Source organism: Phodopus roborovskii, unplaced genomic scaffold (genome assembly GCF_943737965.1).
Source record: "Phodopus roborovskii unplaced genomic scaffold, PHOROB, whole genome shotgun sequence".
In the NCBI taxonomy this organism is placed as follows: Eukaryota; Metazoa; Chordata; class Mammalia; order Rodentia; family Cricetidae; genus Phodopus; species Phodopus roborovskii.
The window spans coordinates 8,302,498-8,321,716 of NW_026126618.1; the positions used below are offsets into that span (position 1 = coordinate 8,302,498).

General features: G+C 38.5%; 1 protein-coding gene across 2 annotated transcripts in view; it reads left to right on the top strand.

The window, feature by feature from the left end:
* Positions 1 to 2,985, top strand: part of Dcn (decorin) — a 36,640-nt gene extending 33,655 nt beyond the window's left edge. For both annotated transcript variants that reach the window (XM_051206344.1, XM_051206346.1), the window contains one exon: positions 2,282 to 2,985. In XM_051206344.1, coding sequence (XP_051062301.1) covers positions 2,282 to 2,476 — 195 coding nt within the window. In that variant the 3' untranslated portion in view covers positions 2,477 to 2,985. The remainder of the gene's footprint in view (positions 1 to 2,281) is intronic.
* The last annotated feature ends 16,234 nt before the right edge of the window (positions 2,986 to 19,219 follow it).

Below are 19,219 nucleotides of genomic sequence, written 5' to 3' on the forward strand. Positions count from 1 at the left end.
TATTCATAGCTTTTGAATGTTTTTTTTTTCTTTGCAAAAATTGTCTGTGCTTGTTGAGATGTTTCATATTTCATTGTTAATATAGTACACTAAATTAATTCATTGTAACTTGTTAAATGAGCTTTAAATCCATGAGATATATCACTCTTGGAAATAGTATACAGTCCTGTGTATTGTGAAATCTAGTTCTCAATATTTGATCCAGTATTTAAAAATGTATGCTTATTTGACTGTAATTTTCTTGTATAGTTTTTATCTGGCCTTGTGTTAGAAAACACTACATGGTAGGATATGACATCCATTTCTTCTTCACAGTTTATTGCTTGTCATATTCCTTGACATAGTCTCTCACTTTCAACATGAGCTATCGACTATTACTAAGTATTACTTGCTTTTTTGACAAGTTCTGCTAGAATAGAGGATAGTAATAACAATATAACACTTGCAAAATGAAAGAATCCTAAATGAATTATCAAAACTATTGCTTTGTTTTTAATAATACTCCTTTCTGTTTTTTAATGATTTATACCATTACCCCTTTAAGCAATTACATGAGTAAGGGTGTTTTAAATACGGCACAGATAGGGATTTATTTTCCTGTAGGTAAAACATATTACAAATCATCACTTGAAGACCTCATTTCAGAATCTTTACTTCAAATTTATTTTGCATTATTTCACTATATAGCCTAGGCTGTATTCAAACTCATGAGCCTCTTACTCCACCCCCTAAGTGTCAGGATTATAGGAGTTCTTCATCATGTCTGGTTGAGTCTCTTGAGTTTTTAAATAAACCTGGGGTCTAGTAACACTAAGAAAATTTATGAGCAAGTTATTATTGTATTAAGCATAACAACAAAATAAATATATTTTATAAAGCATCTTGATGAATTAAAGCTCAATATTTTTATAGTAGAGTTTGTAAATTAAATATTAGCAGAGTATTATGTTGGTACTCTCTTGTAATCCCAAAATTGGAGATGCTGAGGTAGGACTGAAAGCTTGACAACAACTTGAGCTACCCAGAAAGGCAAACAAACAAAATAACAAATAAAAGGAAAACCTTTTTAAATCCTGCCTTTGTAAATGTGATACTTAAATATACTTTGGAGTTTGTGTTACTGTATTTAAATTCTAATGTGTAAATTTTCCTCTTTTTATTCAGTTCACTGCATATTACTTCCTCCTTCCATGTATCTTTATTCAGTAGTTCAATGCTTTGGTTTTTGCTTTAAAGGTATAACATTCCATGAAGATAGTATATGGTAAATGCATATCCAATATGTGAAACAACACCAATTCATTCAGTGTATTTCTTGACTTCCTTCTGTATAGGAGGCACTGGAGATGTGGCCATGAACATAGGGAGTGCCTCCCTCCCTCATTTAGGTTTTGCTCTGGAGAAGAAAAACAGAAAACCAATTACACTGCATAGTGATAACTACTATGAATAAAGATAGATGTAACCGAGTTAAGAATGGCAGATTGGGATACTGAGAGAAGGCCTATTTGTTAGAAGAAAACAAGGCAATAAGCCTGCAGATGCTTAGGGAAGTTACTGCAGGTGAGAAAGCCTGTGTGTGACAAGGTGACAAGGGACTGGGCTTGGCCAGTGGCAGGATAAGATACAGGCAGAGAACAGAGTGGTATCAGACTGTAGGATGGGGAGTCCCCGGTGAGAACTTGCTTTGTCTCAACCTCCCCTGTCCTTCAGGAAAAGGTAAGGTGTAATTTTCATGTTCTTCTGTTTTTGTGGCCTGATCTTTTTTGTTGCTTTGTTTTAGAGTCCCTCTGGAATATAATTTTTTTTCTTTTTTCTTTTTCTTTTTCTTTCTTTTTTCTTTTTTTTAAAGAGTGGACTTTTGGAAAACAAAGGAGAAAGTTTTAGGGGCAACCAGTGGTTTCAGTAGTTGAGGGAGAGGCCCTGGAGACTTGGGCTGTGGGAGTAGACGTGAGGAGGACCATTCTATGAATGCCCTTTTAAGATTAGTTGGATGAACTGGATGATGAGGTAGAGAGTAGATGAGTAGATGAGGAAGTTGAGTACAAATGTAAATGTAATGTTTCTAGCCTGAACATCTAGAAGGATTAAGAAGGAACTTGCAGAGACAGGGCATACTGAGAAAGGAAACACAACTTCTGAAAGGAAGGCAGGGAACACAATTCAGTTTGAGGAGTGGTAATGTATTCATACCCCAAACCCCAAATTAGAAATAATATTTATGTGGGGAACCTCAATGCAGGTATGGAGAATAATCATTCCATACTCTTTCATGTTGCAGGTTGTCTACCTTCACAACAATAACATCTCTGCAGTTGGGTCAAATGACTTCTGCCCACCTGGCTACAACACCAAAAAGGCTTCTTACTCCGGAGTGAGCCTTTTCAGCAACCCAGTTCAGTACTGGGAGATCCAGCCATCCACCTTCAGATGTGTCTACGTGCGCTCTGCCATTCAACTCGGAAACTACAAGTAACCCCCAGACAGCCTCATCTTTATAATCTGGAAAAACAAAAACAAAAACCAAAAATCCAATCTGTCAATATCATTACTAAAAGCGGGGGAAAAAGAAAGCTAGATGCTGGAAATTCAAGAGTATTATGGATGTTTTTTCCACATGACCTATTATGCATCAAGCCAAATATGCAGATTGAATAATTGCCTACAATAAAAATATTTTGCCTGCAATATTCAGAATCATTTTTAAAGGTTTCTGTAGATGTGAACTAAGCTATCAAAATCTGAAGTAACCATAGAGGCCAGCCTTTTAGTAAAGCTTTAAAAGGAACCAAATACAAAGTATTTTGTAATTCATAGAGCTAAATTAACACTTTTGACATATAGTCAAATGCCAAACTCTAGCAATGTATTAATCTCCTTTATTATTGGTAATGCCTCATTTGAATATGTAAATTCAATACAGGCTGTGTAAAATTTTCACTGTCATTTTATTGAAAAAATAAAATTTTGAAAATGCACTCAAAATGGATATTTTATAAATATTTAATTCTAAATATTACTGAAATCTTTGGGCATTTGACAATAAGAGTATATAGTTTCAAATTCTTAACATTTCCTCTACTCTTTATATTTATACTTGAGAATGACAATGAGTACTGTCTACATTCAGTGTTAGGCTTATAAGCAAGAAGCAGATTTGGTTTCATTAGCACAAAGAATTCATGTTCCCAGTATTCATTTATGAAAGCTCTCTTAAAAGAACTATATGGACCATCAGGCTGCTTGTCTAGACATGTCTGCACTTACGGATGTAAATGGAAATTGATATTGCCTTTAGTTAGCCTCTGACTTTAGGAAAACAAAGTTTTTTTTTTGAGTTGGATTTTGAAACAGCTGTGGAGTCAGGCAATTAAGTACGTCTCAGGAGTGGGCTGCTGGGCTAAGAGAATTTATGACTTGGAATGTTTGGGCCGTCAATACCTAGTGGGAAAGTGTTCAAGAACAGTCTGACTGTGCTGCAGAGTTCGATGTCTTATGGTCAGCAATCATAAGATGGTAAATTAAACCTGGCTTTAACCATGGTGGACAGATGGGTATACCCATAATTTGGGATGTGCCTCCAGGTTCTCTTCAGTCAAGGCTCCCACCAACTTTCCTTTCTTACTCCTTCAGCATTTCTCCCCTCCCTTTCTTTCGTTCCCAGCCTGGCTTTCCTTACAACTGTATGGCACGAATTCCACCACAGGTGGCTCTACTGCAGTGTAAACAAGATGCATGTTACTTCTGGTGACTCTAGAGCACCTGCTGGCAGCCTTGCAGATCGACTGGTTGTAACTAGAAGCAACCATAAGAACACCAAGTGAAGGCCCAGGGCAGTGACTGGGGAATGAACAGATCAGAACAACTGGAGAAGGACTCACAAACATTCAGTTGTTGACTGAGTTCCCCAAGACCCAGATAAGCTGTATGGTCACAACATTCATTGTGCACTTTGACTGAATCCTAGTCATAGACTCTGCATTGAATAGTGGTGCAAAGACAAATGGGTAAAAAAAAAAAAAAAAAAAAGGCCAGGAAGATAGCTCTGTCAGTAGAGTGCTTGCCTCATGAGTGTTAAGTCCTGTGTTCAGTCTCCAAAACCTATGTTAACAAATAAAGCTCAGTGGCACTTGCTTGTAATTCCAGTACTAGGGAGGCAGAAACAGGCAGATCTCCAGGGCTTGATAATTAACCAGCCTAGTCTAGTCTTCAAACAATGATCTTTGAAGTGGACATGTCTCAAAAACATCAAGGAAAATGACATCCTCAGGAATGATACATGAGGTTCACCTTTGGTCTCTTCATCCATGTATATACCTGAGCATCTGCTCTGATTCATATGTGTACACACAAATATATATATATGTATATATATATTTCATACATACACACACACACACATATATATATATATATATATATATATATATATATATACATACATACATCATCTGGTAAAGGTTTGCCTAATGACTGGTTAAATGTGCTCCTTGAGAAACTATCCATGTGTCTATAACATGAATGCAGATGTATTTGATGTGTGCAAAAGTGGGTAGGACCAGTTACTATGGCGAACATGTAAAAAAACAGAATATGACATCGTGTAGTCTGTTCCTTTTGTCCACATTTACGTGTGGGTTCCGGGGATTGAAGTAAGGTAAACTAAGGTCACCAGGTGTAGGTAACAAGTGTCTTTTCCTGCTGAACTATCTCACTAGGTGCAATATCTGATGTTTCTTTTTATTTTTCATGACTATATCAGAATCTTAAAGCACAAGTGGTGTGATGTGATGATAATAATGATTTTCTTCATATCACATCCTAAATATTACTTAGCAAAGTCATATTCAGTACTCAATGACTGTGTGGGACACATGTCAGCTCAGCATTTATTATTCCCTTTACCCATGAGACAGTGAAGTTGTAATGACGTCGGGTAACAGGTCCATGGGATACAGCTGTAAACAGGGAAGGCAAACTTCCCATGATGTTTCTTTTTAGTACTTTAGCAAAACACATTCTCATTTCAAAGGAACCCCCAAATAGCAATAGCTTCTGCATCTCCCTTACAATGGTGTGGGTGTGCAGTAGACTAATGGACCACCACCTGAAGTGGCATTACTGCATGCCAGAAGGGATGTGTTTGTTGATATTTTTTTTAAAAAAATAACATGATTCAGTTTTAAAATTAAAATTTCATTACCCAGTCTGATGTCCTCTAACTACATTTAGTTACAGGCAAAAATGTGTGCTACTATAGGTAAATGATGGAATTTTAAATGTACTTCATCTACTTATTTATTTAATTGTGTGTAGTGTATTCAGGTGTGCAATTATGCTCGGCAAGCACTTTAACCACTGAATGATCTCCCCAACCCTGATCTTAAATTTAAATAAGCATACACAATTAAATGACATCATATTGGCTTGGGTCAGGTAATTCTAGTGACTTTAAATATTGCTTTCAAGGAGTGGATCTTGAGCCAGAGGGGGCAATATAGTCAGTAGAATTATTTCAGGTGCATGATACAAAAAAAAAAAAAAAAAAAAAGAGTCAGATGTGACACTTGAATTTAAGTCATAATAGTTTAATAGAAGATACAATAATTGGAATAAAAGCAAGGTGAGTTTTTGGAATTCATTAACTATTTGACATACAGAAAGTGGCTGAAATGCATCAGGAAACATTTCATTATAGAGATTTACCTACTCACAGCGGTTACCCAAAAGAGCTGGCTGCATTCTACAGTCATAGCAGAAGTGCAAAGGAACAAGGAAGACATCAAGGGCAGCTGGCAGTTAGCAAGAAAGATTGGTAGGTGACAGTGACTCATCAAGGAGAGTGGGTGGGGAAGGGCTATTCAGAGCTGAAAGCAGGTGTCAAGAGGAAGCCCTGTACAGGAAGGTGTTATGGTTGAGTGTCAGATGCCCCCTGCTGGCACATATATTGAACACCCACCAGCTAGTCTGTGTTTGAGGAGATCCTGTAGCCTTTGAGAGGTGGGTAGAGCTAGAGAACAAACCTTGAGGTCTATAATCTGACTTTGTTCCTCATCATCCTCCCTGATGTGAGCAGGTAGACTCATGCCCCTGCCACAACAGCCAGGAGCTGCCCTCCCCACCCCACCCCACACACACCAGGATGGCTTGAACCTTCAAACTGTGAGCCTGATAAACCTGTCTTTTCTGTCTCAGGCTTCGGTCACAGTTATGAAAATAGTAACAGAGGCCATACTTAACTTCTCTATCCTTTGGAGGAGATACAGAAACATACATTTTCATTTGCAATGGATGTAATGTCATTAAAAGAAGCGACCACTTCCCTTCTTTCTCTGAATCCCCCAGTATGTTCAAAGGAAGGAGAGAGAAAAGAAATTTCCTTTTAAGGACATTCAGCAGAAAATTATATCTGTCACAGGACATCTTTTTGTTATCATCATAGAGCTGGACTGTGAAGGGCATGGCTTTTGTTCTATGTTAGGATGAATGACCCACTCCCCATGCAGTAGCCTGTCTCTTACAAGGGGAAAGACTAGGGTTGCCCTGTTGCTTGACTGCAAGCTAGAAGAGAGATGCATTTAAATAGAAGGGAGGGAAGAGGACTTCAAATTGTCATTTCCAATTAAATTCCCTAAAACATCTTGTCTACAAGTAAAGTATATCTATGTATAATTTTGTTACTTAAAAGGGGGAAGGATCTGACCCTGGAACCCATCTTTATATGCCAATACCACTTTCTTTTTTTTATTCTTTCAGATGACGATCAGTGTAGTTCCTCACCATAATTTCCAAACTCACCATTTGCACATCTGAGAGAAGCAAACCTTTTGCATTTCATTTCCCAGTTGTTTACAGTGTGGTATGTGGTGTATCCAAGTTAACTTGGTGTCTAAACAAATATCTAAGTCTATAAGATGAGAAACACTCAGATAAGTTTGCTGAGGTTGCTGCTATCGTTCTCCAGACACATAGCTTGGGCTTTAGTCATCTCTGGGGAAATTCCTTTGTCCAGCTCTGGTTGAAATTTGAGATTCTGCATTTACGATAAGGAGAGCTGATGCTCTAGGAGAGCAGTTCTCAGCCATTGGGTGTGACCCCTATGGGGGTTCAAGGACTCTTTCACAGGGATAGTCTAAGATTCATAACAGTAGCAAAATAACAGTCATGAAGTAGTAACAAGATAATTTTATAGTTTGAAAGGTCACACAACATGAAGAACTGTATAAAATGGTCACAGCATTAAGATAATTGAGAGCTACTATTGTAGTCTTATCCTTAGAGGAAGAAGACAATGGGAAATTTCTGTGGTTTGTGTTGGACCATTACTTTCTATGTCCTGTTATGCAAAACCAACACTGTATGGGGTCTCTAAACCCTTTTGTGACAAAGTAGTGCAAGCTAGCAAGCTAGGTAGCTTTAAATGCTAGAAATCTCTGCTATTATGATCTCAGAGGACAAAATTGAAAACAAAAGTGTTGGTTCATATGTTGCTATAATTTGGTCCTACAATGATTCTTTCCAAAGAGGAATCTAGCTTCTGCTGTGCACAATTGCAAGGCAGTGGATGTTTTAAGGGTGAAGCCTAGTGGGATGTTGTAGTCACAGCAATATGCCCTTTCAGGGGATTGTGGGAGCCCATCAAGGATCCTTCTTGTCACCTTCCATGTTCTAATCAGGAGATATATGATTTGGTTAAAACACGTTACCATCATGATTTCTTGATGTTCTCTACCATGTCTATAAGAACAGCGTTTTATTACTTTCTAGACTGATTGTGCCAGGTAGTTTGTTATATTAATGGAACCATGAATGACTTAGCTGTGACCTTCCTAAAGCTTCTAAGTAACCCATTCTCGTTTCATCAAGTTCCAGGACTTGTGGGACAACTTGAATGCAATCTCTTTGTGTGTCTTCATATGGCTGTCATTGACTGGTTTTGTCTCTGGCTCTCATAGACCCATGAGTATTACTGAACTACAGATCAGTCTGACTTAGTGTGAACTCACTGTAGCTCCATTATATCTATAGCCTACCTTCCTGTGATGCTATAGTTCCAGGCACTGCAGCTTAATCTTAAATATCTTTAGGAGGACACTCTTAACAAAGATCCTAATTTTATTAAATAATTGCTTTTGTTTTATTTTTATTAACATTTTCATCTGAATAACATATGGCTTATATGAAGGCAGAAAACCATGAATTTGCCTCTGACCTGTGGTTCTTGCACATGCCCTAAGCTATTCTGCACCATCTCTTGCCTTTTTCACACGACCCACACTTTCCGGCATAGTCTCTTAATGCATTTTTCATCCATGATCTTGACCTGGCAATGGATGCTGCTATATCAAATTCATCACAAAAATCACTGTAAGCCAGGTCTCTGTGTTCCACCTGGAGTGTTCATTTCTCCGAGTCATCATTTTCATCTTCCATTCTCCCCCTTCTTCCCTTCACGGCACTGCGCCAAGGAGCCCCTCCCCACCCACAGTTTTATTGCTGTTGCAGACACAGGACATAGCTATCTTATCTTTGTGCAAATGGAGAAATAGCTAATCCCTCAAGTAAACTAAAGTCTTCCACCCATCTGTTTCTCATTCACTCCCTGTTCCAGGCATGCCTGTTTCTAGGCTGCCACGCTGGACCTTTCTGGGATGTCTATAGCACAAAGATTATGGGCTGCTGAGTGGCCACTGTAGTCATTTCAAGATTCCCACACTTATTGCTAAAGAATTTCTGTGGATCTGTTTATGTGTGTAAGCATACCATCTGCCCCAAGTACTACACAGGCTTATAAGAGTTTCAAACTACCACGCATAAAAGTGGAGAACAGAGTATAAACAGAGGATAAAAAAAAAACACACTATTAACAAATTCACATCCAATCATAAATATTTCCCAAAGTTTAATAACCTTCAATGGCATGACATGGTCTCAAGGAAAAGCTATAAATAATAACAAATATAATATCAAGTATCATAATTAATAATAGTAAATAATCAGAATAGGACTGGGAAAGCCTCATGAGTCTCTGAGAGTCAAAGAATGCCATCAGGTGATCTTCTCAAACACTTAGTTCAACAAGGACTGTAAGAGCCTACTTAATGTTCCAAGGTCATTAGCAACGAGAATGGAGGACAAGCATCTTAAAACACACACAAAACATTAAAACCATCCCATCTCCTGGGCATTTCTTGAAGTGCCTATCAAAAACTTTGCCACATTGATTCAACAATAGCTCTCACAGACCTGCTGTATCTTTGGTATTGTTCTTCTGGCTAAGATACTTTGGTGATGAACACCTGTCTTTAATTCAGCAAACAAGGCAGGAGGAAGAGACATTGTAGGGCCTGACATGTGAAATGGAGGGAAGTGAGGCAGGGTTGAGCAGTGAGCAATGAGAGAGGATGGGCTCGGTATTTTATAAATTAGTGCAACGGCCTTTTCACTGGAAGTGACATTTGAGCAAGAGTATGGAGGGTGGAAAGGGCAACTCGAGACAGGTAGGCTCAGTTTAGGGAGGTACACGCCAAGCTCCAGAAACAGCAGAGAAGGAAACTGTGAGCCCAGAGAAGTGAGCAAGGTAGACAAGGCCAGAGGGATGATGGGAGCCACTTCTGCAGACAGGGCTTCTTTACTTTCCCACTTATGAGCTCTTTTCACCAGGGACACGTTGACAGAACAGGGCATAGAGACACATAACACAGATGTTCAAAGCTAACATTCACTGATAATAAGTGATGAAGAAATATAAAATAATACTGCAGTACATATACACATAATATTACCACTTACTAAAGCAAATTTGGCTAATCCATGCTGCATAGAACCTAGTCTTAAAAGAAGTGTAGCTGGTTTCTGTATGTGCATGTGCATAATATTTTCTGCAGATGTAGTTTTCAGGCACTTGTGAGCCACCTAATTTGAGTACGGGGAACCAAACTCCTGCCCCTCCCGCCACACAAGTGCAGCAAGCATGTTTAACAGCTGAGCTATCTCTCCAGCCCCATGATTCACATTTACTTTGGGAAAGATGGAAAGCTATTAAAGAGTTCTCTAGGGGGATGCCTTGATTAAACTGTATTTGATAGAATATTTTAGCTGTCCAGACTTTAGAGTCACAGGGATGGGCAGAGCAAGAATATGCAGATTGTTGTAAAAAAATTGTCAAGCAAGAGATGATGGTGGCTTTGGCTTGGATATGCAAGAAAAGACGCTGAAAGAGGCCAGCCCACAGATCTGTTTGGAAAATGAAGATGATAGGCTTGGCTGACCTATGAGAGGGGGCACAAGACAAGAGATGACTCCATGTCCTGGCCTGAGTCACTGGAAGGATGGAGTAACCATGGGCAGAGATGGAAAAGATTGAGGAGAGTAAACTGGAAGGACTGAAAATCAGATGTTTGGTTTGTAATTTATACTTTTAGGGGCACACATTCAACTTGCATGTGTATTCATCACGGGGAATTTAGGTGTTGGACTTTTGCTATATACATAAGTCCTGGCTAAGACAAAATTAAAACCATGGTCATTCTTTATCAGCACAGAAACAACTTGACTCTATCCAAAGTAAGCAATCATTCCCTACACATTAGTAACACATTTTACAGGGCCAGTCCTGGCTGTCTGCAATGTTCCTGTGGTTGCTAAGATAAATAAACAGTACATGTGTCCCTGTGGATCCCGTTGCTGTCAGCTTGTCAGCATTTCCCAAACTGGCCTTGCTGGACCACACCAAGAACAACCAACTTCTCGATTAAGCATTTTTATTGTTTGTTTCAATATCAAGTTGTTTTCTCTTGTGAATTTAAAATTGTATAAAGGTACTCTACTCTCTGTTCCCTCAAGAGTTAGCATTAACAAAAAGCATTGCTGGAGCTGCCTTGAATGCTACTTGATAACTTGCTAGTGGTTTCACAGTCACAAACAGTATTAAAAGATAAAATAACATATTCCTGAAGCTGTAGGTGGTCTCAGGCACTAACTATACAAGCACACGTAACCATAAAACTGTAAAAAGTTGTGAATAACTGAAGCAATTTATACTGAAAAACTAAGAGGACCATTTAGACAATTCTTTTATAACTTACATTAATTGCTGGTCTATAGATAACACACATGATCACTTGACCCAACAATGGAAGGAAATAAAAAGAAACCTTGAGATACTTTACCTCTCTCTCTCTCTCTTTTCATAAAAGAAGGGATAACTGTGTATAGGCAAGGTGTGCTCTTCGAATCTGAACATGCTTTTGTGACAGAAAATGGAAAGGAAATCTTAGTCCTACAACTTAGTCATTTATTTATTAACTCACATGTTTGTTGGGGTTCTAGAATATTGCAGAAGCTATAATAGATTTCAAGAAAATAAAAACAAAATATGTCTGTTTCCTTTGGATTAATAGATAAATTCGAAATGTGAGCTGTTACTTAAATACTTTTCCTCCCTCCCTTTCCTTTTATTTTTTCCTTTCTTTCTGTCTTTGCACAGGCATTTCACTATGTAGCCAAAACTAATCTTGAGTTTACGGACCCCCTACATCAGCTTCTCCAGGACTTGAGTTACAGACATGGAGCACAACATCTGGCTGCAATGAATGAAGTGACAATATCTAAAAAGGTCCTCAGAGGAAATGAAAGTCAAAAATATTGCATGGCGATTGGTGATTAAAAAACATAATGCTGAATAAATTTCCTGTGCTTTATTCCACTTCAGCAAAGCCATCTGGAACATGGTAACAAATGCCAGTCAAATGAGAGCCTTCACCTGGATCCAGAAAATGATAACCAAAGCCACAGTTCTTTCTGGATGCTTCATTGTAAAACTAAAACTTTTCTCACATGATCTGGATTGATAGGTGACTTCGAAAGCTATCCCTTCTTGGATTCCGCAGCTCTCACTGGTGAGGGTTTTATTTTGCAAAGGTGGATGCTCTTAAAGCAGTGGTTTTCTGAAGTGGAAGTTAATGCAGATCTTTCCTGCAAGGAACTGTGTGATTCAGCTCAAGCTCGTAAGCTGTTGTCACTTTCACAGAGTAGATGTTTTCTCCAGATGTTAGTGTCTAGTTCTAAATTTCTTTCCCAGAAACTGCTTTAGACGCTGGTTGGACTAACGTAGTAAAAAATGCAAAGAACGGTGTCTTGTGGGTTGCTAGTGCCCTTTAGCTTTCTGTTCTAGTTTGTACGTTTATGTTTTTGATGGATGTATCAAAACACAAGAGAGTACATGTTAGTATGTATGCATTTGTACTGACTTGCCTTTGGACTTCTGATAGGATATGTTCTCAGCTGCTGCCACTAAGAGCATCACTGTGCCTAGTCACTGTGTTCCCTTTTAAAAGGGCCCTGCCCACATCCCATTTCTCCCCCATCTTTCTCTCTCTCTCCTCTCTCTCTCTCTCTCTCTCTCTCTCTCTCTCTCTCTCTCTGTTTCTTTTTTCCTCCCTCCCCCCACCTTTCTTTCCTCTCTCCTGCTGCTCCTGTCCCTGGAGGCCAATCTTCTCCCTCCCCTTTCCCCTTTTTAATGATTCTTTTCCCTTAATAAAACACCCCTCCACATGAACTCTGTGCATGGTGTCTTCCTCTCTTGAGCTGCTTTTTAAGATTCCAACAGTAGACATTAAGGAGATGCCGTTTGGTGTTTTTTTTCACATCCACCACATGCAATTTGTTAAATTGAGTTGCTTGAGTGTGACAACACACAGCTGCTCCTCTAGCCATTGGGAGGAAGGAGCAAGGGAAGAGTCGTCAGTTCAAGGCCAGCCAGGTTTATACAGTGAAATCTGGTCAACTTGATCTACATAGTGAGATTCCCATCTCAGAAAAACAAACCAAACAAATGAATAAACAAACCCCCAAAAGCAGCTTAAGCGTATCAAACTGCTCAAATGTTAGTCATATCTCCGAGGGAAAGACATTTACAATTTTTCCAGTTTTAATTTTTAACATACGGTTCATAATTTGTGTTTGTGGTCATTGCTTCTGTGATAGCATGGCAAAATTTTGATTTTTATGTTAGTGCACTCTGATCCACTTCTCCTCATTCTTTCTCCAGCTCCTGCAGCCTCCTTTCTGCTCTCCTCTTCTGTGGGATCAGCTGTTTAGATTTAGCTTGTGAGACCTGGTACCTCTTGTCTCCCCGCTTCTGGTTTACACCAGTTAGGACAACAATATTTCAAACCTATACCTTTACATATGTACTATGGGATACTAAGCTTTTGCTTGTTTTACAGTCTTGCAGTGGAACCCAGGCTGGCCTGGGACTCATGGCAACCCTCCTGCATCGGTCTCACAAATGTTGCTATTACAGGTAGGAGTTATCATACCTGAGTAAGAAGAGTAGGAAAACCAAACAAACAAAAAGAATATAAAACTCTCGTTTGCAACCATACGGTTGGAGAACTGAACCTTGTGACTCTTGAGAACAGAAACTTCTACGAGGTTATGGCTGTTAGAGTGACTCGCAACACCAACCAAGTGCTACACTCTGCATTCTGTGTGGTTCTGTTTGGTTTGCAGTGCGTTCACCGGTGTGTTCTCATTGTTGTTTGTCAATGATGAAACCAAGTGGTACTGTGGTAGGAAAAGGAGACAAGGACTAGGAGATCCACACGGGCCTTGATATGTTGATGTAGGTGGCTTCTTCTGTTAGCCACAGGGAAGGACCTGAGGAGCTAAAAGTGCTGGTGAAGGAACTAGTCTCACTGGTTCCTCTCTGTCTTCCTCTTCCTTTACCTTTACCTCTCCCATTTGTGCATTCCATTTCAGGCTTGCCACAGAGGCAATGGTAAAGAGGGTGGGGCCTGGCTGTGTGGCCAGTGAAGACTTAGAGTACAAGAATGGTGTGCAGGCAGAAAGAGACAAGGGGCCTGCATGGACTCTTGCACTGTAGTTGCTGGATGTGATCCAGCTTCTGCGGGCCAGTGCAGAGGAGGCCTTAGGACAAAACTTCTGGGGCCAAGTTGACCAGGTACAGCCTTTGCACCTACATGTGTAATTTATTGTTATGAGTTTCACAATCTTAACCCTAAAACTGCAATAAAGGTGTCTATCGGGGAAAGTAGAGGCACATTAACATACCTTATAAACAATGAAAGTCAGTATGGTCTTTTAAAGTCAGAAAGACAACAATATTACTAATCTTACCATTTCTATTAAACATTGATCCAAAAGTTTTAACAGTACATTAAAACAGTGCACTAAAATTACAGAAAAAATAAATATTAGGTAACAAAATATAAATATAAATCTTTGGTCATTACATGATGGCATCAGTATGCACACAGATAACATTTACACTGGCCAAACCCACTGTTTGAGCTCATGAATGTGAACAGAATGAATATACACCATTTTTATTTTGCTCAGTATAGCAGTTTCTCACAAAATTGGGAGTCAATCTACCTCAAGACCCAGCTATACCAATATTGGTCATATACCCATCGGATGCTCAATCATATCACAAGGACACTTGCTAAAATGCGTTCATAGCAGTGTTATTTGTAATAGCCAGAACCTGGATACTACTTAGATGCCCCTCAACAAAAGAATTGGTAACAAAAATGTGGTAACTCATATAATTTAGTATTACTCATCTATTAAAAAATAATAACATCAGGAAATTTGGAGAAAAATATATTAAACTAGAGGTAACCTATACCTACAAACACAAACATCATTCTGTACTCACTTATAAGAAGATATTATCTCATGAAGTAGCAGAATATGGATATTCCAGGTAGATGTACTACTTTTCCCCCTATGGCAAATAAAGACCCAGGATCTTCCCATATAGTCCTTCTCATTCCCTGAAGGACTTGCATGGTTTATACATAGCAGCCAGTGAAAAATTTAACTCCATCTCAAACATGTTTGAACCTGGACATGACAGACACTCCTGGCATACATGTTATAATGATGCATATCAGTTGTAGCACATTCTTTGCTGAAGGTAAGAATAGAAAAAAGGCTTTCAGAAAGAAACATAAAATTCGATGGGTTATTTTTACCAGAAGCTGCAAGTTTTCAACAGCTCCGTAAATTATCTTATTGATAAACAATTATCTTACTGATGAACAAACACTTGTTAGACTCCAGAAAATTTTGCCCCAATCCAGGCTCATATTTATAAAGATGACTGAGAGGATAAAGAAGAGCATTTTGTGAAAACAGAGAGAAACATGAAACATAATTTAAGGTTCCATACTTACCACTGAGTTACTCTACCATTATGATACTTGTCAAGTGGACTAAGAAATGAAAAAAAAAAAAAAAGTCCAAGGTTACTTTTTAGGGCAGCAAAGCCCTTTCAAAAATGCCTAATTGTGTCCCAGGAAACCTTTTGTGTTATTCAATAATCTCCAACATGACTGCCCAAACACAGCTGAACAACGATGGCAACAATAGACTTGCCAAAGTGGATGGGAGAAAGCCCAGAAGGCCCAAATGCTACACGAATAGCTACAGACCGCTAAGGGGTGAGCATGGGAGAAATAATCAGAGAAGAGCACATCCCTTGGTTATCCAGTAGCAAATGGTGAGCCCTAAAAGCTTGTGTGTGTGTGTGTGTGTGTGTGTGTAACATTATAAAGAGTGAACAGGCATATTTAGGATATATATATATATGTATATGTATATATATGAATACATACATATATATGTGTGTATACGTATATGTATGCATCAATAATTATAATAAAAGAAGTCACAGATTTGGGGAAGAGGAGCTAGAAGGGATGTATGGGTGGGTTCACAGGAAAGGAGGCTGTGCCACCATCGGTGCCTCTGTTGCTGCCACCTGTTAGTCACCTTGGGCACCAAATGGTGTTTTTAACTAAGATTATTTTATCAGTAAAGACTCAGGAGCTGGATGTTGGGGTGAAAACCTGCTAGGTTGAGAGGCAGAGAAAGTAGCCTGCTGACCTTCTCTACTGTCCTTCCACAAAGAGAGCCTTCTCTACTCCATCTTAAACAAAAACTCTCCAGCTGGATCTCTCTCCCCTCTGCTTCCTGTGTATCTCTCTCTCTCCATCCTTCCGACTTCCCCTCACTCTTGATGGTTGCTTCTAGGCAACTGGATGTTGCTTGCTCGGCCTTTTAAGCTATGGAATAACCTATAGAATGTTTTTTGTTTTGTTTTGTCTTTTTTTTGACATATTTATAATAAACAGAAATTTCTTGAATTAAAGATGTGTTCCCGTGCTGAGCCACACAACAAGTAGAACCAGTCCCGACCTCATAAATAATGCAACCTTGCATTTCACAGTGTGATCAAATATCCTGCAACAGAAATGTAAGGAAGAATTGAAATAATTACACTATTATGTCAAAACTAAAAGAAAAATGGAAAGGATGCATTACAATTAAGAAAATGATATGTCTTGCCTAATAATGTCGTGTTGGAGTCATTCGCAGAGATGCCATTAATCATAGCACGTGTATACAGGGCTTGATTTATGCATGTGGCTTGTAAGAACAATAACAAGATGATGGAATCAGAAGTGTCATCCTGTCATATAGGCATCCAAGAAAAGATTCTAAAGTTACAAACTGTCAAGCTCCACATTGTCTTATTTTTGCCATATAGCGGGGATGGTGCTTAACAAGCTGAAAGAAAAACAAATACAAAGATCTGTAAATTCTACTTATGAGCAAAATGTCACCAAGGATAGAAGTCTCTCAATGATAAATAAATGTTGCAAAATTAGCCATAAACTTTCTACAAAGATCTTGTCACACAAAGTAAATTCCAAGCCCATGTAAAGAAGTCAGTACGTCAAAAATGACTTTCCTGTGAGATCAAGACTTTGAAAGCAACCTTACACTCTATCGAACTAAACACAGAGTTGTATATGAGATGACCAGATAGAGGAACAGAGCAGGCTGCATAATAGGCTGAGTTTGATTAAGGGAAAGATACTTTCGAGCCACCCCAGAAGTAACAGTGTTATTTCCAGTGTTAACTGTGCAGTACAAAGCAAAGGTGAAAAGAACACATGACTGATCAAATGCCATGACATGTGAGAGTGGGAACAAGCTATGCTGGTTAGCTCTTGCCAACTTGACCCAAACATAGACTCATCTGGGAAGAAGAAATCTCAATGGAGAACTTGCCTCTATCGGATTTGGTGGTGAGCATGTCTGAGACGCATTTTCTTGATTGACATGGGAGGGCCAATCTTGCTATGGGCAGTGCCATCTCTGGGTAGCTGCCTCTGGGTTGTATGTAGAAGAAAGTTGAGAGACATGAAGAGCAAGCCAATAAGAACTCCTCAAAGGGTCTCCGCTTCAGGTTCTGCCTCCAGGATCCCGCCTGTGTTCATGCCCTGGTTTCCCTCAGTGATTGGCTGTGATGTGAATGTGTAAGCCTGTTTGTCCCAAGTTGCTTTGGGTCAGTGTTTTATCACAGCAACGGAAAAGCAAACTAGGACACTAGCTTATGTATAATCACTGTTCTTAAAAAGTATTCCACACAGCAGACTTCTAGTATTCTAGCTCCTACAGTCTTCAGGTTCATTTATATTCTTGTGGATGTACACACACACACACACACACACACACACACCAATAATCAAAGAAAAAGATGCTCCCCATTGATTATAATAGGAGAAATGGGGGAAGGGCTTGAGAGAAGAAAGGTAGGAGGAGTATTTTATTTTAAATTGTAAAAATTTAAATTAGTAAAGCAGAAAAGGTACCCCAAAAAGAATAAAGTCATTATTTCTAAAGAATAAAATCCAATGGAAATGCTGCGTGCTAAGTTGGTATTTTGAATCAAGCCCTGAAAGTGTAGAAACAGAGCATTTTGAATAAAATGAAACAAAAGTTCTTGAATTTAAAAAATTAACACTAACAAACATTTACATAAGGACATTTGAGACAAACACCAAATGAAATAAAATTTCTGCAGAGTATAGGGCATTGTATTCATTTCAGATTTGTAGTGAGAACTACTATATTTTGGAATAAAATGAAAAACTGATAATTTAAGCAGAAAAACTAGCCATATTGCAGTGATGAAAAAGAATGAGTCAGAGTGTTAGAAAAGCCCCTCTCTCTCTCTCCCTTTCTCTCTCTCTCTGTCTCATTCTCTCCCCCCCCCCCCGCCCTCCTTTCTGGGTTTTTGACACACTTTCGCTCTGAAACAGTCCTGGCTGGCTGTTCTGGAACTCACTCTGTAGACCCAGCTGGCCTTGAACTCACAGAGATCCACCTGCCTCTGCCTCCTGGGTGCTGAGATTAAAGGCGTGCACATCCATCACCTGCACATATCTTTTATAATCAGTTGAAACATTGTGGATTAATAGCAGTGTCTTGAAACGGAAGGAATGGATGGTTTTGTTCTTATGAAGTTTTAAATGTTGCAGTGTTCCTGGCATTTAACTCTGCTTGCAGCCAATCATTATTAATATTCTTAGCTTTGTTTGCCAAAGAAAACATAATAATACTTTTTAAAATCCAAATTTAGTTTTTTGACCTTTTCTTTAAGTTTTGAGATCATAATATAATCACAACATTCTTCATTTCCCTTTCTTCCTTTCAAACACTTCCAAATACCTCTTCTCATTCTCTTTTCAATTTGTGACTTCCTTTCTATTAATTCTTATTACTTGGGCATATTATTCTTAAATATAACCCATTCTGTTCATATAATATTACTTGTATATATGTTTCCAGGGCTGAATATTTGATAAAACATACATATCTGTGCTTTACATTATCTTAAAATTATAGAAATAGATATAAATTCTTGTGTATCTATGCATTGCAGTATTGTTTACTTATTTGTAACCAGAAAAGCTTTTTAGAATAATCCATTAGTAAGTACTATCCAAAACATTTCCTTAGTGAGTTTTGTTTTCTTCTTTATCATCTCTACCACTGTTTTGTCTAACACTGTGATTTCTCAACTAGGTTATGAAATATTCACCATGACACTTTTTCCATTCTCTAATTCTCCTACTTCCATTTTCCACCGAATGGTTTAATTCCATTATAAAAGATAAAAGATTGAATAGATCCACTCCTTCACCCTATTATATTTTTTTCCATAGCATCACTTATTATTTCCTCAATTATCTTACTACTTCCAAGTACATAATATTTTCAGAGCAGCGATCTTTTCTGTTTTGGTAGCTGCACTAGCAAAAGTAGGATAATTCTAGGTAGAAATTCAATGTTGTTGGGTGAATAAACAAATGTTAAAATAAAGAAATGACTAAAC